The 26,569-nt window shown below is 45.5% G+C and overlaps 1 protein-coding gene across 1 annotated transcript in view; it reads left to right on the top strand.

The window, feature by feature from the left end:
• The first annotated feature begins 949 nt into the window (after positions 1–949).
• HTR4 (5-hydroxytryptamine receptor 4) overlaps positions 950–26,569 on the top strand; it is a 56,152-nt gene continuing 30,532 nt past the window's right edge. The window contains exons 1-4 of the mRNA XM_042826203.1: positions 950–1,062; positions 1,907–2,107; positions 13,306–13,459; positions 14,114–14,679. Coding sequence (XP_042682137.1) covers positions 1,004–1,062; positions 1,907–2,107; positions 13,306–13,459; positions 14,114–14,679 — 980 coding nt within the window. The 5' untranslated portion in view covers positions 950–1,003. The remainder of the gene's footprint in view (positions 1,063–1,906; positions 2,108–13,305; positions 13,460–14,113; positions 14,680–26,569) is intronic.

Genomic DNA, 26,569 nt, shown 5'->3' with positions numbered 1-26,569 from the left:
CAAATGAAGACAGAATAACCATTCAGTTTTTCAATTACCTGAGCAATCTCACCGCATTAATCCCAGGTAGCAAATGCCAGCTTTGTACTCAATGAAGAAATCTCCCTGCTGAATCAGTGTTGAGTCCTGCTCTTAATGCCATCTTACTTCCAGCCCCACGCGATGCCGTGAGCAGTTACCCCTTCTCACTGCTGTGATGTACTGTGGAAGGACACAAGTGCATGGTTGAGGTGCCTTTGGTTCTGGATACATTAGTAGAAATAGCCTAAAAGAAAAAATGGCTCAACAACTTTGTAATAATTGATGTTGGGAGAAACTGAATGCTGTTCATTGCACACTGTTTGCTGCCCTCCTGTTTTGCAGGCTCCTAAACAGAGAAAAGTAGTAAAATGTTTAACAAGATAGTTGTAGAAATGCAGACTTCAAATATTCCCAATGTTGTGTTGGCACATTATTCTTTAGAATCATGGAATCACTCAGGTTGGAAAAGACCTTGAAGAACATTGAGTCCAACTATGACCTAACCATACTACCCTAACTAACAGCCCTCCACTAAATCATGTCCCTGAGTACCACATCCAAATGGTTTTTACATGCATCCAGATGGCAACTCTACCACCTCCCTGGGGAGCCTATTCCAGTGCTTAACAACCCTTTCTGTAAAGAAGTGCTTCCTAATATTCAACCTAACCTTAACCTGGCCCAACTTTCTTTTCATTAAAAGAAAGAAATTGTTTTCAGGATAGGAAGACTGCGCACCTCCTTTTAATAAATGTGTTTTCTTTCCCCTAATGCTGGAACAGTTCCTAAATAAATGCCATGCTGCCTCTTGTTCTGCAGGTGGTCACCTGCAGCCCTCTGCTCTGCAATCCCAGGCTCTGATGCGTCTTTTCTTTTCTTGTTTCCGCTCGCCGGGGGGGGGGGGGGGCGCCGGAGGGGGGGGGGGGGGTTCGGCGTAGCAGAGAAGATTGTGCTGCTCACCTTCATCTCTGCAGTTATCCTGATGGCCATCCTGGGGAACCTGTTGGTGATGGTGGCTGTGTGCCGGGACAGGCAGCTCAGGTGAGCCCACGCAGCCCCCATTGCTGCCACATCCCAAATGGGAGACCCACACATGCAGCTGTGAGTCCAGATCACAGATGATGAAGTGCCACCACCAGCTGTGCCGATGTCACACTGTCTCCTTGAGCTCAGCACCCCTGAGCTCAGATCTGCATTGTGGTGGTGGGACCGCTGTTTCCATCCCCCAGAACCAGATATATCAGTTACAAACAGAGCTGAACACAGTGCTCAATTCTGTCTCCCATTACCTTTCTAACAACCCCCTCCAAAGAATGGGCAGCTCAAGCCCTCCTGCATCCAGCAAATGTTCCCAGCAGCCTGGGGCTCTCCTGCAAAACTCCTGTCCCAGGGCTGGCTGCTGCCCCTGGGCTTTGTCAGTTAGAAATTCAGCAGCCTCTGTTCGTGTTCTGCGTGGGATTCTTAATGGATTTAATGCTATTTTATTGTTATGATTCTAGAAGTACTCTTCAAGTTAAAATGATAGCTTCAGTCTAGGTTCTGCAGAGTGCTTTCTGGAAGGATTTTCACAATATACAAGTTAAAATCTCCCCCCTCATCCCCAGACTCTCCAATGCATCCCACAAGGCTGAGCCAGATGCAGAGGCCTGTGGGCATTTATTTACCTCCTGCATGTGGGCAGAAAGATGTGTTCATGCAGGAGAAGCAGGGGCTGTTAAGCTGTAAAAACCACAAGCGAGCTGAGGGAGACAATATGAAGTGGGACATTCATTGAAGAGGAGATATTTACATGATAGAGCTAATCAGACCCAATCACAAGCCAAGATCTCTGTTCACATTGGAGGATGTTGTGTTGAAGTTATTCATTTTGTTACCTGTCTTGCAGGAAAATCAAGACCAATTATTTCATTGTTTCTCTCGCCTTTGCGGACCTGCTGGTGTCAGTACTGGTGATGCCGTTTGGAGCCATTGAGTTGGTCCAGGACAACTGGATTTATGGAGAGATGTTCTGTCTTGTCCGAACATCCCTTGATGTCTTGCTCACCACAGCATCGATCCTGCATCTATGCTGCATATCACTGGACAGGTATGAGCAGAACAGCAGAGCAAATAACTTTCACTTTGGCTTTCTTCAGTGTTGTTGCTTACCCATAACAGCCTGATCCTGTTGGGTGCTGGGCAGCAGTGAATCTCTCTTGGTAGCTCTGTTTGGAAAGTGTGGTCTGAATCCTCATCAGCATAGGAAGACTTTGAAGGAAATGAGATTTATATTGGTAGAGCAAGGTGGGTTCTCACCTGGTGCTTGGCAGAGTTTGCATTATTGATCAGACATGGCATGTTTTCTCCTTTTAAGTAAAGATTTTAATTAACCTTAAAAATGCATCCACAGAAAAGAGCTGCAGAAGGAGGTGCATTTTGTGCAGGTTGCTATTTCAGTGAGGAAATTGCTGCGCGTGGCTGCGATACTATAATGTGATGGAAAAGGAAAACAGAAAACACAGCAATGATAGCAGGACAGCAGAGCCCCAGGCTGCAGCAATTGAGGATAAGCTCAAGCGCAGCAGCTGTGGATACAATAACAAAGAGGGGAAAAACAAAAACAAACAAAAAAACTGCTTACCTTGGGAAGGCTTCAGGTAGGCAGGGCTCTCCAGCAAGATACCCTCACCTCCACTGCCAACCCTTAAATGAGGTTTGGGAAGGGGTGGATTCTGGTTCTACCCCTTCCGACCATTTGGCTGCATTGCATGCACCTGACTTCCCCTGGGTTGGCCCTGCCTTCCCACCAGGTGCTCAATCACTGCTTCAGGCTGTGACTTGGCATTTCTGCTATAATGGCAGTGCTGGGTGCTGCTCACTGCTGGGGCTGCAGGAGGGCAGGGAAAGGGTTATGTTGAGCTTCATGAGCTTGGGAGCTGAGGCATTTAGTAGCCTGTCTTTCCATCCCTTGTCAAAGCAAACCTGACACATCTCTGAAGTGCAATCAGAGCTGCTCTTCCTTCATCTTCCTTCATCTGCTGTTAACCAGTTGAACACCCATATTACTGAATGACACGTTTTGACATATAGTAATAGTTTATATGGAGAAAGACTTAAAAAACAACCTCCCTCCTGCCTTGAGATTTTATAGGTTTTTTGCTGAGGCATCTGTATGCAGGTATCTGCTAGGGAAGACTAACAAGGAGGTAATTAGAGCAAGAAAGGTGCATAGGCTTTGTAGGAGAAAAGTTTGAAAATCTTTCTTTTTATTTAAACTTTCCTTGCAAAATTAAAGTGAAGCCAAAATCCTGAAGAAATGACATGAAACAATTTTGTTTTATTGATGGCTGTAATTTTTCAAATGGAAACAACAGACCTTCTCAACTTGAAAAAAAACCTTCCAGACTTGGAAGCATATTTCACAGGATAAATACTTAGAATAAAACATTTTGACCAGCTGTACTAAAGAGCAGTATTTAAAGCCTTCAGTTGCATTCTGTGTAAAGATTTCAACAACTTTAAAAATACTATCGCTTAGTATTACTATTAGGAATAAAATAACCATAATCAATCTCACCATTGGCACAACTAATATTTAAATAACAACTTTCATCCAAAGGGTCTGTACCTAGCCAGGCTCCAAAAGGTACTTGATTAACTTCTACACTGATTGGTGTGGACACAGGGGCAGCACCACCCCGTAGTGCATCCCGATAGCAGCTCATGTGCAGCAGTGACGGCGTGTTTCCTTATCTGGGAACAGAGATGGCTGGAATGCAAAGAAGATGCTCATTATCTTAAAATTGTTGACAAATTGCCTCTCTGAGCCAATTAGTGGTGAAGCAGCTGTTATGCACTGCGCTCTGGATGTGGACTTGTTGTGTAAAACGTTGGGGTTTGGTTCCCCAGGCTCTTAAGTGAAGGCAGGAGGTTGTGGAGGCAAAATATCCCCTCCTGCCCATTTTCCCCTTTGCAGTTCCTGGTACACTGTGAGCTCCTGTTGTCCCTTGTGCCCAATGCTGCTGGGACAGCCATGCTGGGTGCTGCCTGGATTTACTGCTGCTGCAGCGTTATCCATGTGGGGACGCAGAAGAGGCATTGCAGTCATACATAGGAAGACTCTATTTTGTGAACGGGTCAGAGGCAGGTCTTGCAAATGCCCAACTGAGTAGAAGGAACTGGAACTGGAAATATATTAAAAAAAAATAATGAAATGAGACAGGTTAGATTATTCTATATTAAATAATACATGCAGAGGAGAGTGTGAACACCTGGATAGGACCACATTTTTTCATTGGGTGCTCTTTTATTCTCTGGCCCCTAGAGCTGTGAGCTTTCTCTGCCAGATCCAGAGCTGCCATCACAAAGGGTGTGGGAGAGACTCCCTAATATTCGTCACTCCCACTGCTGGCCATATTAGACTAAGAACACGGGGTGCATTCAGGGCTGAGCCATGGGAGTGCTGAAGGTCACTGCAAGCCCAGGCTGAGGAAGCAGAGCTGCACTGGCTGCGACTCAGCAGCACAGCAGTAATACCTGGCAGCTGACAGACCTGAAATTGCCAGATGTCAGGGAATTATTTCAGGGCACACAAGCGCTCTTGCTCTTTCACATGTGTTTACCATACAGGTGCTGCTTTGCTCTCAAGCAGTGTCTCTCTTCCTCTCATCTGCACATCCTCGGCCTTTATCAGCTGTTGGTAGAAACTTGCATTTCTGGGGCATTTTGGTGTGGTTCTGGAGGTGTTTTTCTCCGGTGAGAATTGACATTCAGCAGGAGCACTGGGAGCAGGGAACGGGCAGCAGCTGGCCATGGGAAGACCAGAGCAGATAGATGGGTGCAGTGCAATGGGGGCTCAGCCCAACCTCAGCCATTCTCCATCACCACCACTTATGGCAGCTGCCTGTGGACCAGCGCTTCTTCTGCAGAGTTTTACTTCACATGTGCTCACTGTTGCCCCTCAGTTCACTCAGACTTTGGTAGAAATCTGGAAAAACCACCGCATGAGCAGGAGGAGCCAGTGTTACCACTGAGATACAGGGAGAAAAGCATTGCAGAGACTTAGGGACAATGGCTCATCTGAAAATGAGTCTCCAAGGTATCAGAGGTACATCAGGGCTCACTGAATCCAAATTCTGATGTCACTGGGTAATACTTCTTTATTTTTTTTTCCGTATTTTAATATAAATGATAGAATTAATCCCAAATTCTTTATCTGTTGCATGCTTTATGCGTATCTATCCATTCTTTGTTGTCGATGCAATAAAAAAAAAAAAAGCTGCACTGTGTATATATAGACAAAGAAGCTATGATAGAATCTCTCCAAATAGAATTCACCTGCCAGGAAAGGCAATTTTCTTCTCCAGTATTTGCAATACAATTTGCAGTATAATTATTTCTCAAAGCCTCATGGAAAAAGAAAACCAAAAAGCACTCACTAAAACAACAGAGAGAAACAGTCCTAAATGTCTGTATTCTTGGCCTTATATGCACACATGGCTCCTCTGCTTACCCACACACCCAAAGCATCCTGTAGGCTGCTGCTGCTTGCTCCAGCTCTCCTGGTGTGTCCCAGCCATGGAAGCTTTCCTTCAGGGCTGTGTCTCTGCTGGCTGCTGCTCGCCTGGTGTGTTAGAAACATTGGTATATTTGCTGTGTACAGAACAGAACAGACCTAGCTGTGTGTTTGTGTACATGAGGCTAATCTTACTGAATCCAAACATACCACATAATCACTGCTAAATAAAGGCTAAAGCAAAGCAGATGTATCCAAAGAGTGTTGGAGCACCAGAGTGACAGATGCTTGTTGCGCCATTTACAAACATTAATTAACCTTAATGTACTGTTCAGACATCAAATTAGCACAATCCTTTGAGAAAAGTGATGTTTTAGAGCCTTAAACTTCCCTAGAACAGGGGCAGGGGCTGCAGCTGGCCAGGCTGCAGGGCTTTGGTCCTCTGAAGGACAGGGAGGAGGCAGCTGCAGCCAGCTGTGTGCCTCGGGACATCAGCTGGCTGCAGCTGCAGGGACAGGGTGTCAGCGGGCAGCCTCGCTGCATTCTAAATAGCTATCAGTAAATAATTGGGAGTTCAACAGGCTGGCTGTGTGGCACAGTGCCAGTGTCGAACCAGGCCATGAGTTCCCCCTGTCCTTCTCAGACAGAAAAGTGCTTGGTCTCCTGCAGTTGGTTGTGTGGTCCCAGCCTCGTGGGCAGGGGATGCGTGGGATATGGCACATGGCTGCACGATGGCGCCGAGAGAAAGCTAACACAGGTCTGCAGAATTCAGGTTGGAAAGCATTACCAAAAATTACAGGGCAGATGGTCACGGCACAGCCTGCGAGAAGCACTGTCCTTTATTTATCTCTACCAAACCACTAGAAACATGGACACTTATTTTGCCATCATTGCCTACAGTAGTCCTGCACACACACCAACCCATGCAGGGATTGTGGAGGAGCCTTGCATCTCCGTTTGGCAACATACGTTTGTTTGTATTACTAGCTAAATTTATCCAATTCCAATTAACTGTTCTCTTCAGCATTTTTTCTCAGTGTAATTATCTCAACACCAGCAGGCCGTTGTTTTTCTAATAAGAATTTAATTTTGTTAGATATAATCATTTTAGGACATTTTTCTTCTGGACCAGCAATGCATAACTTTGTTTAGTTTGGTACAGTCAGAGATCATGGCTTATTTGCTCAGCAGGAAAAAGGAAAAGAAAAAAGAGCCATTCTCTCCCAGAATAATGTAGAAGCCTGGTTATGTGGAATTTAGAATGTGGTTTTACAGGAATGTTGGCAAAGTCACTAGCACTGTTTTAATTCTGCACAGTGATGAGCAACTTCAGGCTCTCTCTCTATGGACCTCCTGACTTTGCCAGGGTTCAGCTGAAGCCTGATCCAGTCCGGCTTGACTGCAGGAGAGGAAGAACATGCCATTCTCAGTCACACAGGTTTTTCCCTGCTCCATTCAGCAGCTTCTGTATCTGAGCCGTGGCTGGGAGCAGTTTGCCGGGGAGCCTCTCTGCTCGGGTTCTTAGTTTTGCTACCCCCCTTTTATGCTTTTTGGTGCTCTTTAAGAGCATTAAACAGTTACAGTACTCAGAAAGTTTTCCTCTGCTCATTTTGGCCTCAGTAATGACAAATCCTATGGTACGCATATCATGGAATACATACACGTGACACCAAATGGATTTCTATGTGGGAATCCATATGGCCCCGTCTGTTCTGTAAAGGTGGGTGTGTATTTGTCTGTCTGTGATGTCTAAGGAGCTTCTTTCAGGGTAGTATCTGCATACTCATAACTTAAATAAGATTGGATTGAAAACTAGGGAGATACTTCAATTTTTTCCAAGGGAGGAATTATCTCATGCAGTAAAATAATTAGGTTCTGTGATGCTCGGAAGGCAGCAGAGTGGTTCAAACTCTGCCTTAAGAGGCAGGAGCTGAGGATGCCTGGCTGCTCTCTGGAGATGTGCCCAGGGCAGCTCATACACAGTCCCAGGCTTGACGAGGAGCTTGTGCCCACATCAGTGCCCGCTTCTCTTAAACCGCAGAGAATGGCAGCTCTGCTGGCCCAGCTGGTTACCTGGATTCTTGAACCTCTGGTTTTGGTCTTGACAGTGGGTCTGGTTACAACCAGAGTCTCATCTTATTGCTGCTTAGTGAGTATACAGATATCACTGCTGCAGATAGCCATCCCTGCCATGGGCCACAGCTAAATTCTGCTGCTGTCTGGTGGAAGTCAGGAATGTAGTGAAATGCCACGCTGTTTCTCAGCCCTTTCACTTTCCTTTACTGTCTCCAAGAGCCTATAATCTATAAACTTGTGTTAACTGCAGGTGTTATCACTTGGAAGTTGATATGATATTGAAGAACCTTTATTTCCCTCTTTTTTTTTCCCCTGGGCAGGACGGTCAGAGTGTGCATGTTTGTTTGTAAGATTTTTTGTCCAGGCAAAGAGGCAACAACAAACACTCATGATTTACAATGCTTACATTTCCACGAAAGCCTTGGACCTACACAGCAGATTCAGTGTTCAGTCATACAAGGCAAGAATATAGTTGTGGTTCATTTTCATTTTCATATTTTCTCTTTGCATTCACAGCTTCCTTCTTATCCATCACATCCTGTCTTCACATATACACAAACTTAACATTAGACAAGCTGTCCATGATCCTGCTGCTGAGGAATGTGATATTGTGCCTGCTCTGCACAAAGTGTTGAAGGCTGTTAGGTACAAATGTGTCACTGGTGTACCGTGTGTTATGCATTTATATTTGCTTTTAGGTTTTAAATGTAGCACCGACCATGAAGATGAACTCACCAGCAGGGAAAATTCAAGTTCTGTTGGGGAAGGATAAAATATTCTGCTCTTATAGCAGTTGGGCATCATTTATATTTGGCTCCATGGGGTAGTGAATCTTGAGAGGCATTTATAGCTTTCATGCATACCAGAGGTGTACCTGCATTCATAGAATCATAGAATGGGTTGGAAAGGACCTCAGGGATCATCAAGTTCCAACCCCTCATTTCTTTGGAGCTCATGAGGCTGTTATAGCAAATGAGGTTCACTCTGGGGGATCAATCCATTCGGCACTAATGAGTGCCCCCAAAGTCATTGTGATTGGAAGAGAAAGGACAGTTGCATACATGTTTCAGAGCCAGAGACTGGGTAGAGCACAAATCCTTGGTAGCCAAACATATCCCATATCCATAAAGGCCATAACTATGGCTCCATGAACTATTTTGTTCTGTTTCAGCCATCTGTAAAATGTTAGCTCTTGAATCATTCACATGTGGTAAATGTCTGATGTGGGAAAGGAAAAGCATTGTAATAACCTTTGCTTTATGGAGCTGTTTGGAAGATCTGCAAGTCCAGGAAGGGATCCTTGCATTTCCCTTTCAGCTGAGAATGTCATAATAGGGGCAGAAGAGAGGATGTTCACATCATCTACTCTGCTGTAGGTAACGGGAACTTAACGTTTCCAGGGAACTGCAAAAACATGGATCTTGGCTGATAATAGTAAGAATTAATATTTAACTCAACTTGGACATTGTATTAATCATGTGTATATATTGCATTTTATATTCATCCATCATACTGTCACAGCAGTACCCAATAGATATTCTTTCTGAGCTCAGGAAAACAGCTCTAGCTTGAAAGGAAGCAGAAATGTAGAATATGCCCTTATTTCAACTTTTGACTAAAACTATTGATAATCTTGGAGATATAATTACTTTTCTCTCAGTGAATAAATAGCTGCTTAAATACCAAAACCATTGTTTGCATCAAATCATCAGCTACTGCAAAAATTGGTGTGACTTCAGTGTCTCCTGTTAACATACACAGTTTGCTGTTATCTGACTCTCTGGGCCATTGAATGGAGTCCTGCTGAGCAGTGGGCAGCCAGCTGTGTGCTCCTCTGCCTCACTCACCATCAGCAAAATTATCACCCATGTTCTGATTGCGGGACCTCGCTGTTGTTAACAGGGGAGGGGCAGGAAGAACCCAGCTCAACTCCCCGAATACAGCAGGAGTCATGGCAGCAGCACCTAGCAAAAAAATATGCATATGATCTTTTGACATGTAAGTGGAGGAAAATTGCTGCTGAATCACTGGGAGGGAAGAAATATGAGAGCTTACGGTGTCATTTTTACAGGCATAGTTTTTACTCTAATGGCCTTTAACAGCATGTACAAGCCAGCGTAACGCTGTCAGTTGCAGCAGAGATAGGAGTACAGAAATGTAATGACTTGAGCTGCTTGGAAGAATTGTTTTCCTCCTGTAGCTAATTAGCAGTGTGTCATGGTTTTCTGTTTGCTGATTCAACAGCTGGAATGGTAGCTGGTGTCCTGGCTTTTCTCTCCATTTGTTTGTTGAATTTCTCCTTCTGCCCTTTCCACAAGTAAATGCGGCCTCTTGGGGCTTGCAGGAACTTGCTATCAGGAGTGTGACAGGAATCCTTTGATGTCCAGCACTGGGTAGGACTTTGCAGTAGGCGTCTCTCAGATAGTAAATAAACAGATATGCCAGGTAGATCTCCCTTGGGTCTAGAGTTGGAGGAGCAGTTGCACATAATGCCAAGAGAAGCACCATCTGTCTGAATAAGCAGTCAAAGATGTTACTGAAAATACCTGTTTGAATTCAAAGGTCAGTTTATTTCCTTGGGGAAGGAAACTGAAGAACATGAGAAATCTGAACTCGATAATCTCTAGTAATAGAAAGTGAGGTTACACGTGCAGTGTAACGTGGCTAATTAGCCCAGGAAGAAAGAGATATTTATTCTTCCCTTGGAAATCACTAAGAGATTGCAACTTGACCGTGGTGACGCTCATTGTCTGATAGACTTGGAAAAGTTTGGGCTGAAGGGAGCTGTGGAAATCTCTGATCCATCCTTCCTCTTCCAGCTCAAATCTGTCTTCATTTCAATCAGGCTCCCCAAGGCCCTCTCCAGTTGAGTTTGGCATATCTTTGAGGCTGGGTAACCTCGCCTGTTCAAATCTGGACCCACTGAAGGCAAACTAATTAAATCTTGTTACTGCAAATTATTTGGCTTCTCCGTGTGCTGCCAGAGGGATGTGAAGACCATGTCAGTGAACAGAGGAATTGGATCCACTGAAAATTATGGATGTTTGCATTGCTCCACGGAGGGAGCATTTCAGACAATGTCCTAAGAGAACATTTACTGTCAAATACACCATTTCTTTGAAAGCAAAATTTTTCAGAGAAACAGACTGATTTTCATGCGTACGTGAAACCAGAAGACAAGGTATAAATGATCAAATTGAAATAGTTGAATGCTTGCTTCAACATTTTTCCCCCGTGACATTTTGAATCTCGCTTCAAAGAGATGTTAAAAATGTTTTCTTTTGACACTTTGATTTTATTTCAACCTTCTGTATGAAATATATCTTCTAATTTTATCAAAATAAGGCAATTTAGCTGACTCCACATGACTGTTTTTAATTTCTGAAGAAAATTTGGCAATTTTTAGATTTTTCTGCCTGTTCAGTACAAACTTTTCAGTTCCCACTCAGCTCTTGACAAATCATGCACCTCAAGGATGTCACTTCTATACACACACACAAGATGTGCACGTGCGTGCTTTTATCTGTCTCTTATTGTAATGGGCTGCTGGCACTTAGAATTTCTCAAAGGCTACTCTTCAGGTTTGTGGTTCAGTTTTAGTGTATGTGTGCTAATTTAATGTCTCCGTTTTATGATTCTACTGACCTCATAAAGCAGACTTAGATGGGCTACATACGCATTATGTCTTGGTGTGAAGCCTGACTTTAAAAAAAATCTCTTTGACAGAGATCATTAGTTCCTTTTATAAATAGTTGTTAAAATTATGGCCACTTCTTCAGTGCAGTACTGATATCCTCTGGGTACACAGATGGGCACCACATTGCAGAATGTCTGTGCTTCCAAAATCTGGCAGGTACATCTACTAGACAATAACTATTAATTCATTGGGAAAATACACCCATCAGGCACGGAGCTAAATTTTGTATGGTGTTGTTTAGAAGAGCTGAGAATTCATGGGTGCTTGTGATGTCTCCAATCTACTGGTTGTGCCAAGTGAAAATGCCAGGAGCTCAGCAAGAGGCATCTATAGGGGAAGCAGAGGGGCATTTGTGCAGGAAGCCTTGTTGGCAGAGCAGGGCTGCGCTGACCACTGCTCTCCCACCTCACAGCAATTCCTGCTTTCTGCAGCAGAACAGCTGTGTTCTGGAGCCAAGCCAGTGGTTTCCAACCAGTAGTTTCCGGCATCTCTAGATGTAGAGATCTGAACTGCAGGATCCCTGGAGACTTTTAAAAGGAAGTTGAAAATGTTCTCAGTTATACCTTTAGAGTGAGACTCGTTTTGGTTGTAAAGAGATTTTAATGCTGTTTTATGAGCTGAATTATAAAACATTTTGCAAAAAATGTCCTTTTATAAATATCCTTGTTACGTCTGTGTGGTCAAGAAGAAAAAGTCTGATGTTCTGTAGCTGAGTGTTGACATTACTTCCTATCAATTATCTGGAGCAAGAGATAGTTCAAGGACATATCTAAACTTGGTTTTTGCATACAGTACCTTTGCAGACTGACTGTCTTCATAGTCTACCCAGTGAGATTTCTGTTGTGATCTTCCTTACTCTGTCAAGCTCAAATCAAAGAAACTACAAGACTGCTAGAGCAAGGAGCAGGGGATTGAAAGTCAGGACCATTTCTTGGCTCTGCTCTGGTCTCCAGTGTGAGCATGGGTAAGCCTCCAGCCTCCAGCTCCCTATCTCAGCAGTGGGGATGTCACTGCTGACCTGCAGTGTGTGCTGAAATTTAAAACTCTGGAGTTTGAAAATATTTCATTAGGAACCTAAGACAGGCTGCCAGGTCAGGACCTCCAGAAATTTGCAATAGGATGATATGGTTGCTGATCTGCTGCGCTTGTGGGCATATTTAACTTTGGAGATGGATTTCTGTTTTTAGGCTTGATACACCTTCTTGATGTAGAAATCTAATAACAGGTGGATAGCACAGGAAACAAACAGGCAAGTTGATTTTTTATCTCAGAAGATATTTTCTGTTCAAAGCTGGTTTTATTTTAAGAACATGAATCTATTGTACTGTGAATGTGTTAGAATAACAGGGAGAAGAAAGGCAAGTGCAGGGCACCTCTCTTGATGGGGAAAAGCCTGGAAGTCATGGGCAGGGCTGAGCTCTTCTTGTGCCTGAAGGTTAAGGCCAGGGAATAGGGAGGAAGAAAAGGAACTCAGTTAGGGAAAAGCACACTTAATTTTACTGACATTTTCACAACTATGAAACACTTTGTTAATTTGCAATAACAACCTTTGCAGCTTTGCCAAAATACATGTCCGTTGCCATTAGAAAAACACCAACATTTACTCAGTTATGGCTAAATAGAAGGAAGGTGAACTCATTCATTGTGGTAAGGAGGGTGCAGACAGCTTTGTGACTAAGCACAGGAGGAGAGGAGGGCAACATGGGAGGTCACTCCCTTGCTCAGAGACTTCAGACAAACCACAGCATTAATCTGTGCCTCATTTTCCCTAGCTGGAAAATAGAAAATATTGGCTTTTCCCTGCAAGGGACTCTGAGACCTTATTTACTCATGCTGTGAAAATACTCTGAGCTCCTTGTCTGAGAGGAAGTCAATAGAAATAGACTATAGAATCATTTTTTACCACTGTTTCAAAAGGCAGAAGAAACAAGCTGAAGAAAAGGCTTTACAGTTTTATTTTTAGAAGACCTGAAGGTCTCCTTCAGTGATGGTTGTTCTCTTGCTTTCCTCCTTGCAGGTACTATGCTATCTGTTGCCAACCACTGGTGTACAGGAACAAGATGACTCCACTGCGTATTGCTGTAATGCTTGGAGGCTGCTGGGTAATCCCGACGTTTATTTCTTTCCTCCCTATCATGCAAGGCTGGAATAGCATTGGCATCATTGATTTGGTGAGTAGCTTAGGAGACATACCGTCTTGGTACTACGTATATTCCCTGCTGTATCTTCTTTTAAAAAGCAATATTCAAGGAAAAGAAGGCAAGGGAGGCTAAAGGAGAAACCCCTTGTGACTGATTCAGAGGGCCCGCTGAATTCCTGGAAGGTGTCTTTATGGGGATTTACAAGGCTGCTGCCCACTGCCCTGTACCTGATGCAGACCCTTGTCTTCTGAGGCCACAGCAGCCCAGACCCATGCCACCTATGTGGTCCTTCTCCAGTGCATTTGGGCAGATGAAGCTTTAGCATTCTTGGTATAAGAACATATTCTGATGTACAGGTCAGTGAGCGCTGCAAAAAAAGCACAGCATCAAGTGAAGTTATTACTCTTTGCAATGTCTGGGCTGTCAGGCTGATTTTCAATAGCCAGGTTGAGGCGTGCTCTGGGATGCTGGAGCTGCATCATGGGAAGGTCCTACAGCAAAGCCCATGATGTGAGCACAGGCAGGAGGGGCAGCAGCAGGTAAGTGAAGTACTGCTTATAGAAGAGGGAAAGGAGGAGAAAGAATAGCAAAGTGATGGTGGAGCTTCCTAGCAAACAGACTGCTGGTATCGGAGGAGCAGCACTGAATTTCTTCCCTTCTTTGTCCTTCTTCCCCCGGCCCCAGATTCAGCAAAGGCAGTTCAACAAGGCTTCCAACTCCACGTACTGCATATTCATGGTCAACAAGCCATACGCCATTACCTGCTCTGTGGTGGCCTTCTACTTTCCCTTCCTGCTGATGGTGCTGGCCTACTATCGCATCTACGTCACTGCCCGGGAGCACGCCCGGCAGATCCGGGTGCTGCAGCGCGCAGGGACCCCTGCTGACAGCCGGCACCAGCCTGACCAGCACAGCACGCATCGCATGAAGACCGAGACCAAAGCTGCCAAGACCCTGTGCATCATCATGGGGTGCTTCTGCCTGTGCTGGGCCCCCTTCTTTGTCACAAACATAGTAGACCCTTTCATAAACTATACGGTGCCGGGGAAGTTGTGGACAGCTTTCCTGTGGCTGGGCTACATCAATTCAGGGTTGAACCCCTTCCTCTATGCCTTCCTGAACAAGTCTTTCAGACGTGCCTTCCTCATCATCCTGTGCTGTGGTGATGAGCGATACCGAAGGCCTTCCATCCTGGGGCAGACAGTCCCCTGTTCCACCACCACAATAAATGGATCAACTCATGTGCTAAGGTGAGTGTTTGTTTCTCAGCTGCTGCAAAATACCTTGAGTCACTGGGAAGAGAACTTCTCATGAGTTTTCTTTAGGGATTATTTTTGCATTGCATTTGAAATAGCTGATGGGTTAACTGTTCAAAAAGGAGGGAGCAGGAGAAGTTCACAGAAGTCCTTAGGGTGCTCCAATGACCAGTGCTTGTATGTGCCCAGATACGTACTGGAGTGCACAGTTTCTCCAGAGGCGTGTTCAGGAAACAGCTGGGAGGAGGCAGTAGTTGTGCATGCATGCTGGAAGTCCCATTGCTTTTTCTGAGAAGAACAGTTTGACTGCAGGGGGAGCACCCTGCAGGAGGCTGCCCTCCCTTTGCTCTAGCAGAGGGACCGAGATGCTCTCATTGCCACTTCTCCTCAGATTCTGCCTTTGTAGACCCACCGGCTGGTGCTGCTGCTCCTGAAGTAATGAAAGGCAAAGGATGGCACTGTGGAATCCTAGGGAGTGTGAAGCTCCCACACCTCACACATCCATCCTTTACGTCCACACATCCTGTACATCCACAGTGCTTTTTGCAAGAGGACTGCGTGTGGCTGGGATGGCAGTGGGCTCTGTGCTGGGCCACATCCTTTGCTGCCTTCTCCTCACCGAGCAGTGGAGGCAGAGCACTGAGGAAGGCAGAAAAGAGCAGTTATTTCCATAATATCAGAATGAGCTCTATTCTCTGAAAGAAAATCTGCAGGTGTTTCTGTGCAACTGCCTGAGAGCTATTTGGTTCTGGTGGTAGATGGATTCATGGCTCCATACTTGCAGCTAAGGGCTTGGTAACTGTTTGTGTTCAGAGCTGAACCCGTCTGGAGAAAAAAATCATACTTCCAGCTGTGCCTGATCTGTTGGTTTGTGTCTGGTTTGCACCCAGCTCCCTTCTTAAGTTTTGGAAAGAGTCCTGGGCTGTGTAATGAATGGGAGACAGGGCAGGGCTTTCCACAACCCTGAGACAGGCCTCTCATGCTTTTCACATTATGAAGGACATTAAAAACTATGTATCTTCTGCTGAGTAAAAGCTGTTCAAGGGCTAAGGTCCCGGAGTCCTCTGCCTGTGATGGATGCAGGACACAACGCAATGCTGAGCTTGTGTCAGATGAGGCGGATGCTGCTCAGCTGCAGAAGGAGGCTGGGAGCTGCAGAAACAAGCACTGGGAATGTGGCTGCATGCAGGGAAGAGAAAAGGGCCACCGGTGGTGGAGGGCTTCATGCTGTGACAGCCTCCCCAGGGCACTGGCCATGACCTCAATCCTTCCAGAGTACAAGGAGTGTTTAGAAGATGCTCAGAAATATGGTTTGAGTTTTAGGTGGTCCTGTGTGCAGCCAGGAGTTGGATTTGATGATCTTTGCGTGTCCTTCCAATTCAGAAAATTCTGAGGTTCCATGATTTTAGTGTTTACCTGGCCAGCCCACTGGCCTAAGCACAGAGAAAGAGCGAGTGGTGTCTGTTTGGGCTATTAAGTGCTGCAGCAAGATAGTTTTTGTGAAAGTACTCCCATTTCCAGATCCCCCCTCACGTTTGTAACATGTGGCTCCTGCAAACAAGTCCTCCGTGGAAATAAATAATGAGTCTGAGGACTGCTGCCCTGCCTTGCTGCAATCCTGTCAGTGTAGATGTGATAAACACTATAAAATGCTCCATGAGAACTAACTCTGTATACGACATCTTCTTCGTTTCTAGCTTGTATGAGTTATTGTACAGATAAGAGTGGGTCCTCTCTCTTCAGCTCACTGCATGCACAAGCTACATTCCTTCCTGCCTTTCTGTGTCACTCCTCTTGCAGGGAAAGGCACCCAGGGCTGCTGAGCAACACTTCTGCACTCCAGCACTTCAGACACAATTACTTTCTATTTTTCTTGGCTTTGTAGCAGATAAGCATGACTTCCTCTCCTGTGTGGATATTGCACTGCTGGTGATGGAGGCGTAGGGATTAAAGGAAAGGTGACTAATTGTAGTTTCTGGGCTTAATCTCACTTGTGGAATTTTGAATTCTTTGGTGCTTCTCTATTAAATGCAGAACAGTTTGGACTCAGCTCAGATTGAAGGCAGGTCCTCTCAAGATGTAACGCACATTTGCTCTGTAGCTTGGAAATCCTGTGCCCAGTAGCTAAAATACCTTAAACCTATGGGCTGGCCTCATACTAACCCAGCTGTGAAGAAGCTTGGGGGCTGGGCTTGGTTCACACTCTTCCAACCTCAGAGTTGTTTTCTCCTGACTAAGAGCTTCTGCACATGGGGGGAAGTTGTGCAAGAGGGATGCTGCAGCTGTGTCTTGTACCCCGGCAGGAAGAGCATAGAGAGTCCTTGTGCTGAATGCAGGGTGGGCTTCCACTCTAAAGGTCTGCAGTTCTGAGTTAAGCTGACTGAATCTCTCAGCCTCAGTGGGATTCAGGAGTGGTGGAACAGGACTTGGATTTCTATCCCCTCCCCACATCCAATCTTGATAATATTTGGACTATTCTTCAGCTCTGTCTGTCCAAACTATTCTTCCTTTGCCTACAACCAACTCACTGGTGCTTTTCCAATTGCCAACACTACACTTGTCTTCATTAAAGGTAAATTTCAGGCTTTCGCTCTTGGATGTCTGACCTGTGAGTGCCTTCCAGAGAGGAAACCATTTCTTCATTTTTTTTTTTTCTGATAACTTCAGAGCCAGAATATTCTAATGTTCTCATTTCGGGATTTCTCATGGTTGTATTAAGAATGGGGAAAAAAAAAAAAGAGGAGGAGCAGAGCACAATAAACAGCAGTGGTGAGAAGAGGCAGACCCCCTCAGCACACACAGACAGGCCAGTTGGGAGGAGCCCTCATCCTTTCTTTATTTTTCAATTGATCTGTGAAGACTGTGGTGTTCTGGACAAGCAGACAGGGAGAGGCTTTGCACAGCACACCTGGGGCCCATTGCATGTCCAGTGGGATGGGCAGGCTGCCTGCAGCTCAACTGCCTTGCCACAATGGGAGGGAAACCCCAACAGCCACTCTCTTTTCTCCCTAAACCCTGAAGCAAGAGATGAGGAAAGGATTTCCCATCACCAATTTTGCTCTTGAACTCTACATGAAGTGATGGAGATACCCATTCTTTGAGCAGGGTAAGATGTAGTGCAAAGTATGGTTGGAAGATGTCATGAAGAGGCAGGAGATAAGATTAATTAGAGCTGGATCTGCCTGTACCATGGGCAGGAGTGGTAGAATTAAATATTCATTCAGTTGTGAAGAAGATTTTCACTTTCCTGTTTTTAAAACTTGTGTTCTGTAAGCAGAGGAACTGCCAGAACACATACTTTTGGCGTTTTGGATCCACCTATTTCACTTCTGATGTGTACTATCAATTGCAATCTAGGCAGGACACATGCAAATAGCAAATCGAAATCTGCAGGTGTGGATGCTATCTGAAATTCATACCCTATTCAATTTTCAAAGGCTGAGATTGCAACTCACGTGTCATATGCAGAGGTTTGTTTCTTTGGTTGCAGCACAAATTGTGTAATATATAAATATGAATTTCTATTTATCTATGAGCATAAATATACAAATGAATTTGCAATTCACAGTTCTAAGAGGCTGTGGTGTGAAATATTGTGCGTGGAAAGGATTTGGGGATCTTTCTGATCTAACAAGTGAATTTACAATGAGCTCTCAGCTAACATAATGCAAAAATAAGCAGAATAATTCACAGCAGTACGTAAGGCTTTCTGGACAACTCCAGCACGTGTTCAGGAGTCCTGTGCACCACCAGAGTGAAAACAAAATGCCATAATTAGCTGAAAAATGCTGCTTCCTTTTTTAAACATATTGCTTGCATATCTTTTGTTGTGCATAGACATTTGGTTAAAGCAAAGCAACAAGCTCATACCTTTGGGAATCATTAAACACTTGTACTGCACAAGGGGATTGGAACACAGCTCAGCAGTGCTTGAATTCTTGGATAAACCACATTCTGAAATTTTGTCACAGCAGAGAAGGTGAAGTAGAATTGAGTGATGATCAGAGCAGACGAACTCTGGAACGTCTGGGTCAAGTACATCCCTTTGGTATTTGTATTCCCCATCTCCGTCCAGAGGTGCAATGTTCAGCACAGAGCAGTGTTGATCTCTCCTGGGAGAGCTATAGCGAGTGGTTTATTTACTCATTTTCCAGCACAAAGAGGCCTTCTCAGACAGGGCTGATGCCAATGTCATTTCTCCAAACTAAAGCAAATCCTGATTTTCCTTTTAGAAGAGCCAAGAGAAACAAGATAAGGGGGGAAGAAAAGCAGCGCACAGCTTTGAGGACTGGAATTTCATTGTCCTCATAAATACAGAATTAATAAGTAACCCAATCAAACACACTCATGTCAGCACTCTGAAGGTGCACAAGGCACGGGGAGAAGAGCACCGTAAATCACTGCACAGCCACTCAGTGCTGGAGCATGGCTGCGGAGCCTTATTGGCCCCTGTGGGGAATGTGAGTGATGGGGTCGGTAAATCTGAACAGGCACTGCAATGCTTGGCTCCTCATTTTGCAGAACTGTAGCAGCTCCCTGGCTTGCAGCTGCACTGGAATAAAAAGAAATCCTTCTTGGCTGTAGGGAAGCACGGCTCAGATGTGCTGTGCCCACCTTGCTCCTGCCCCACTGGGTCTGACGCGAAGCAGGTGTGCGCAGGGATTGTAGCGCTGCACTGCTGCTTCTACTCTGTAAGGTGTTGGCAGGAGCTCTTCCTCCCTCCTCTCCCTTTCCTGGCCAGGAGCAGAGGAGACACTGGTACAGAGGCTTTGGTGTTCATGTGGGTGGATGGGCTGACTGCGTTGCATTACTTCCAGAAGCAATGAAACAATGAATAAATTAAAGAGGCTGCCCTGAATTGTCATATAGGTCCTGGAGCCCTCCTGCCTGCCACGCTGCCAGTACAGAGTCTTCACTGCTGTGCTTGCAGGTAAAATTCCGCTGTCCTGCCTCCTCCTGTTCCTCTTATCTCTTATCCTTCCTTAGGCATTAAGGCAGCCACACAGACCACGGAATTCCCGAGACAGAGCAAAGCAGTCAGGATGGGACAGCCCTGTGCTGCGGCTGCTCCCGCACAGCCCAAGCAGCTGCACGCTGGGCCCTGGCACCTGGACAGCCTGCAGACAGCAGCCTGGAAGCGCAGCCCCTCCTCGCTACTCGCCCACCTCTTCCCCGGCTCAGGGCCATCCTTTGGTGTCAAAAAGGTGTGTTGAGCTTCAGCGGGGAACGAACGCCTTCACTACCACCTTTCCCCATGGAACAGCGGTGGCTGCTGGAGGAAGGAGAGACAGTGGTGACAAAGGGCACAGATGGGATGAGCTCACTGCCTGCCCTGATGAAGCCCACAGAAAGCATACAGGAACAGCAGCGGGAGCCTGGGCCCAGCTCAGCCACTGATACACCACGCTAAATATTTCTTTTTGCTCTCCTTCTCCCTTGCACACATACCCATGCTCATGGAAACAACTCATTGCATAAGCCAGCAGGAAGCAGTTTCTGGAGAGGAGGTGATCACGGGCTGCTTTGCAAGGTGCTGCATCCTGGCTCTATTTGTGCTGCTGGAAGCAGGAGGGTGCTACAGGAACCTGGGATCTGTATCCTGGCTGCAGCAGCTTGCCACAGCCAAGGAAGGGCCTCACTACTGCTTTGAAAGAAAAAAAGATAGCTTATTTCAATACATGAACAACTTTGCTTGGACAAACTTGCAAAGTCTGGCCCAGAGATGAGAGGTAAAGGGCTGGACTGAAACACAGCGTCTCCCAGCGGTAGTGCATGCGGCTTCAAAGCCAACTCCTTGCATTGGCAGGGTACTGAGCTCCACCTAATTAGGTGAATGGGTAAAACCCACTATTATTGGCTTTTCTAGGGCATCTGAAGGGTGTAATTTTGGTTTTGTTTTTTCTCTTAAGGAGAAATAGGCAAGCAGTGTAGGCACATGAGATCATGGTGCTCACTGTAGCAATTGGACAGATCAATACAATGGGAAAGGCATTACAGCAAAGCTGTGATGACAGAAGGACCAGCACAGTAGAAAGATATTATAAAGGAAGGGAAGAAGGTGCTCACCTGTATCAGAAGATTCTAGGTTTGCAGGGGAAAGCTTCACCAAGGAGAGATCTGCAGAAAGAAATCCTTCCCCAGGAGCAGTCAGCCTTTAAATGAGGTCTGAGAGAGGTGCAGCCAGGCTGCAGCCCTTCGGGTCACGCAGCTGAATTACCTTCACCTGTGCTCCCAGGGCTGACTGGGTCCTTTCCCCAGGTGCTCAATCAGTGGTTCAGGCCATGACTCAACAGTTCCCATACACTTACAAACAGAACCAGCAAGGGAACAAAATCCTGAAAAAAGTATTTGGATAAAAAAGCATGAATTACAAACATGTCTTCTTAGCTTGTTTTGACCAAGTTTCAAAGTGAAGTGGATATGAATCTTTCGTGGCATTTTTTGAACACAAAGGATGCAAGGCCTTGGCTTAAATCTGAGTTTTTATTTTAGCACTAACTACACCATGAATATCCTTCTGAAAGGTTTTTTCCCTTTACAGATATTGAACAGATTTTTCTGTAGACGTTCTGTGATTTTTTTCTTATCACTCAAGGATCACTGGGGAAAGAATTTCAGTGGCAGAGTATTACTGCCCAAAGCTATACAGTTATTTACAGAAAATCATCATAGAGTAATAGAACCGTGGAATGGAATAGCTTAGGTTGGAGGAGATCTCAAAGATTATCTTGTTCCAACCCTCCTGCCACGGGCAGGGTTGCCAACCACCACCCTGGGCTGCCCAGGGTCCCATCCCACCTGGCCTTTAATGCCTCCAAAGATGGGGCATCCACAGCTTCTGTGGGCAGATGGTTCCAGCACCTCACCGCTCTCTGACTCAAACATTTCTTTCTAAACATCTAACCTAAATCTCCCCTCTTCTAGTTCAAAGCCATTTTTCCTTGTCTTATCACTATCAGACTGTGTAAAAACTTGGTCCCCCCTCTCCTTATAAGCTCCCTTCAAGTACTGGAAGATCACAACAAGGTCTTTGGGGAGCCTTTTCTTCTCCAAGCTAAAGAAGCCCAACTCTCTCAATCTTTCTTCAAAGGGCTCCAGCCATCTGACCATCTTCGTGGCTCTTCTCTGGACCCAGTCCAACAGCTCCATTTCTTGTGCTGAGGGCCCCGGGTATGGACCCTGTACTCCAGATGGAGACTCACAAGGGCAGAGCACAGGGGGACAATCCCCTCTGTCTCCCTGCTGCCTCCCCTCTGTTAATGCAACCCAAGGTACTTTTATCCTTCCAGCTTTTACCCATCAGGAACCCCAAGTCATTGTCTGCAGGGCTGCTCTCAAGGAGTTCCTTTTCCACTCTTACTCATATCTGGGATTACCTCAACCCATGTGCAACACTTTGCACTTTACCTTATTAAATCTCATTAGATTCTCACATTTCCACTTCTTGAGTGTGTCCAGGTCCCTCTGGATGGCATCCCTTCCTTCTGTTCCAGAATGGAACCCTGGGGGGCACCATTCATGACCAGCCTCCACCTGGACATAGAGTCATTGACAACAACCTTCTGGCTATGATCATCTAACCAATTCTTCATCCACTGAATATCCAGCCTTCAGATCCATCTCTCTTCAATTTGGAGATAAGGATGTGATGCAGGATCATGTCAAAGGCCATGAACAAGTCCAGGTACATGACATCAGTTGCCTTTCCTTTGTCCATTGGTGCTGTCACTCCATCACAGAAGGCCACTAGTTGGTCAGGCATGCCTGCTGTTGGTGAAACCATAATCAGGCCATTATGGCCAGAAATTCTGCTTGGCAAGAATTGCCTGGGAATTTTAATGGTCCAGCAATATGGATCAGAGCTTTGACACAGTGCATCATCTTCACTAGAAGGTCATTAGCCCCAAAATGGATCATTTGGATTCGTTCTGCTGTTTCCTTCATTGCTTCATTGTTTGCAGTTCCATGCTGGATTGCCATAGATCATTTTGGAAGCATACTGACATCAGCAGACATTCTGCTGTGCTGGCGAGCAAGTACAGGCTCTGGAGCCTTAGGACGCCAGCTGTAGATCCTCCAGCTGTCACTTACTATTGGGAGGCAATAGACAAGAAATTCATGTTTGCAAAGTAAACAAAGAACATTCCCACTAAATTCTTTTTAGAAATTTTCTGAGCAAAGGATTGAGAGATCCCCCTGACATCTCCATCCACTGCAGTTTTGCTGTCATGTAATATCTATTTTAGACAGGAGTTTAGAGGGAAGATGTGAAGGTTTTAGTTTCAAGAAAATTTGATGAAATACTGACTGGGTGCAGCTAGTGTCTTTGCACATATCCAGACTGGGATTTTGAGTTTTGTCCTTGTTGGCAGGGTTTTATTTTGCTTCACCTTAGCGAATTGATGCAGACATTATGTTTGTGTGAAAGCAGACCACAGTGCTCTGCTCTGCAGCGGCTGTAGAACCAGAGAGGAACCTCTGTGTCAGGAGTTCTGTCCTTGGGGATGCTCCAGTGCTCAACAAGAAGCACAGGAGAAATGAATGAACTTTTTCATCTGATAGAAATCTGTTGGTGGACTTGTCTTTAAAATGCAGTAGTGACATTTTTTGTCAGCTGCAGGTGCCTGGGTAAGCTGTGCTGACATCTATGGGTGATGTTAGGCAGACCTTTTCACCAGGACCATATGTCTGTGAGTACAGCATCAGGCATGGCCAGAAGTATAACCCACAGAAAGTATCACAGGGCTGCCCAAGGTCTTTCTGCTCAGTACTGAGCCATGGCAAGGAAAGGAACTCCATCCAAGATGTGATGTACTATACCAGTCAAGGCATTTTTAATGAAATCCATAGAGGTGACCAAGACCAAGACCTCAAGAACATTCAGTTCATTTTAACGTAAGCCCTGAGCTGATCCCACTGGGCAATGCCACCAAAGACTGGAAAGGGAGAAGAATCATTTGAGCTAAGGAGTACTGTTAGCTCGAGAAAAAGAAAAAAAGATAGAAAGTGGCCAGGAATAAATTCAAGCATGGAGTCAGAAAAAAGCTTCTGGCCATCATGGCACTGATGTTTTGAAACAAGCTCTCCATAAGACTAGTGGGGGAAAATGGCTGACTGTTAGCAAGTTGAAGTTTGATGAATATGCAGAAGTCGTATCGTTGTATGATATGATTGTGTCAGCAGCTGGGATCCCACAAAGCCCTGCTTTGCCCTTATCTCCGATCTTTGTGGAGACCAGAAGCAGCCCAAAGGCTCTTGGTGGTCCCCGACAGCCCCCCCATGGCCTCCAAATACTTTTTTTTCTTTATTTGTGTCTTTACTCTTATTTCCCCATTTATTTTTCAGGGTGGCTATCTGATAGTGTGTGCAAAATTATCTGACACATCGTCGCCTTCTGCCATTTAAATCCAGGCTGGGCAAAGTAGTTAAAGGTAGTGTGGGAAGTGGATAATTTTCTACCAGGGAAGGCTCAGACCAGGGGAATTAAGAGTACAGCATTCACTAGGTCTTATTCTTTGTTGATAGCATTAATACTTGTCAGGAGATAATCTGGTTTTCACTTGAATTTCATTAGATGCAATTCCAAAAAGGTATTCTATAAAAATATATGAGATCATTAGACTCAATAACAGATAAAAGAGTTCCGTAATTTCGAGGAGCTTTCTTGTAGTTTTTCATGAAGCTTTGCCAATATTTGCAATCAAACTTATGTTCCAACTTCCTTGGCACGATTTTACAACTTGGCAGCAATCTTCCCTACAGTCACAGCACTCACAAAAACTGACTGGCAGTGTGAAGGCTCACAAGCAGGACAAGGAGAACTATAAATACCTGGAGGTATGTGATAGCTCAAACAGGAGGTATGGGCTGACCCAGGAAATGCAGGGTGAGATTATGCAAGCTGTTATGCAGAGAACACGGGGATCTGGGAATTTGGCTATTCAACAGCAGCAGAAGTTCACACCATAACAATAAGAGAGTTGCAAACATGGAGCAGTTGTTGTGTTTTGCTCTGTGCAGCATCAAGGGGGCTAGAAGCCAAAAATAGACGTCATCTTCTCCTTCCTTTCCCCTCTTCCTCTTTTGAAGTAAGCTGCATGGATTTCTGTTTCCCCTGACTTTTACACATCTGGGTGTGCACAGGGTATCTTGTGGCCAATGGCACACCAAGCTCTTCCAGGCAGCTGATGTCATCTGGTGCTTCTGCAGCACAGCCTGGAATCTGGACATGAGGAGAAGGAGCACAAATGCCAAGAGCTGCAAGAGGGAGGAGACCTCCAGCACGGCCTGGAAAATGAGGAGTGTGATTTGCACCACTAATTGAAGACAGACACCTGGTGTGCAGCAGGATATTGCAGCAGGGCAGCATCCCTGCCATGCTCAGCCCAGTGTTTGGGCTGCATGGCAGCAGTTCCTGCAGCACAGCAGCCACCAGCATTGCAGCATTGCAGCATGCAGTGAACCTCCAGCTTGTGTGGGGGCCGACTTATTTTTTTACTGTGGGTGTTTTCTAAAGTTATTGCTGAAGCCTTTCTTTTTTATTTGTAAATGTGATAGGCTTCTATTGAAGTTGGGCTATCCCCAGGGTAGGATGTCGAGACACTAATTTCTTATCCCTCAGCTGTCATCTTTCAAGTGTGGGGAAAGGTTCTTCCTCCCACCTCTTCCCTGCTTTTTCTTTCCTAGGGATCTGTGCTAAATTTAAAAGCAGAAGAGTGCTTGGATCTTTCTTGACAATTGAAAAAGATGGGAAAGGATGAAAGAGGAGGGAAAGGTGTGGGACAACCTCAGCTCCCTGCACCGGCTCCCTTTGCCTTCTGTGGGTGGTGTGTGAGCCCATCACCCAGACTTCGGTCCTCTCTGACCACTCAGCAGCCCCACCAGCTCCTGCCAGCCCCCCCAGCTCACCCCACTGCCCATACCAGTACAGACCAGCTCCTGCTGGGATGCTTCTTAAGTATGCTGATGACTGTGTTGGTGAGGTCTTCCTTCAGTCAAAACTTTCCTGTCTTGCCCAGAAGTACACAGACAGTGGGCTGAAGCCTGGTGCACAGCTCCAAAAATACCTTGCCAGAGAAAAAGGAGAACTTTTGATAAAAGAAAAGCTTCTTGTAATTGTACAGAATGAAATCAAGAAATTTATCTTATTTCCTACAGAGGAGAAAGGGGATTAAGGTTTTAAAATACCACAGTTTCCTTCAATTTCAGTAAGGTAATCTCTTTCAATATGTCTGTATATTGGAAAAAGATTAGAGCTATGATAAAACCCCTTTTGTTATTTGGCCTAATACAAGACTCAGGATCAGAAGTTCTGTTCTGCATTGGTTTGTTGCTGGTAAGGAGACTGAGGGGTTGAAGGGCACCTTGAGCTTGGAAGTGACTGAATCATCAACTAATTTTTGTCAGTTTTTAATTGCATGGCTTGTGCTTTGGGTAACGAAGCCTGTTGCTGTATCCTGGTGGGGTAGAATCCCCATTACTGCTTACTTTCTGGTGTGAGATTTACTTCTGTAATTTGTTGCCCTGATCTGTGCCCCCTGAGGAGCAGCTGACTCCTGGCTCAGCAGCACCCAGTGATGGTGTGACCCACACAGAACATGGGGTCCCTGGGAGAGACTTTTCTGCAGGAAGCCGTGAAAATTGGTGCTCCCCAGCTGCTTGGGGAGCTGGGCTGCCCCTGACCTGCTCGCTCTTTCTGCCCATTACCAGCAGAACTTCCCTGGCTCAGCCCCACTGCTCCATAAAGCATTGCTTATTCTGTTTATCACCTATGAAAATGGAAAGTAATTTGGTTTATAGAAGTTTGCAGCAACCCGGCTGTGAGCAGCCCCTGCAGTGCTGTCGGAGGACGGTGCTGGAGGGAAGGGTGAAAAGCAGCATGAAA

This window comes from Centrocercus urophasianus, unplaced genomic scaffold (assembly GCF_019232065.1).
Source record: "Centrocercus urophasianus isolate 14NV4802_14NV808 unplaced genomic scaffold, USGS_Curo_1.0 seq_26, whole genome shotgun sequence".
Classification (NCBI taxonomy): Eukaryota; Metazoa; Chordata; class Aves; order Galliformes; family Phasianidae; genus Centrocercus; species Centrocercus urophasianus.
Note: the sequence above shows the minus strand (reverse complement) of the source record. Positions and strands in the feature narration are given on the sequence as shown.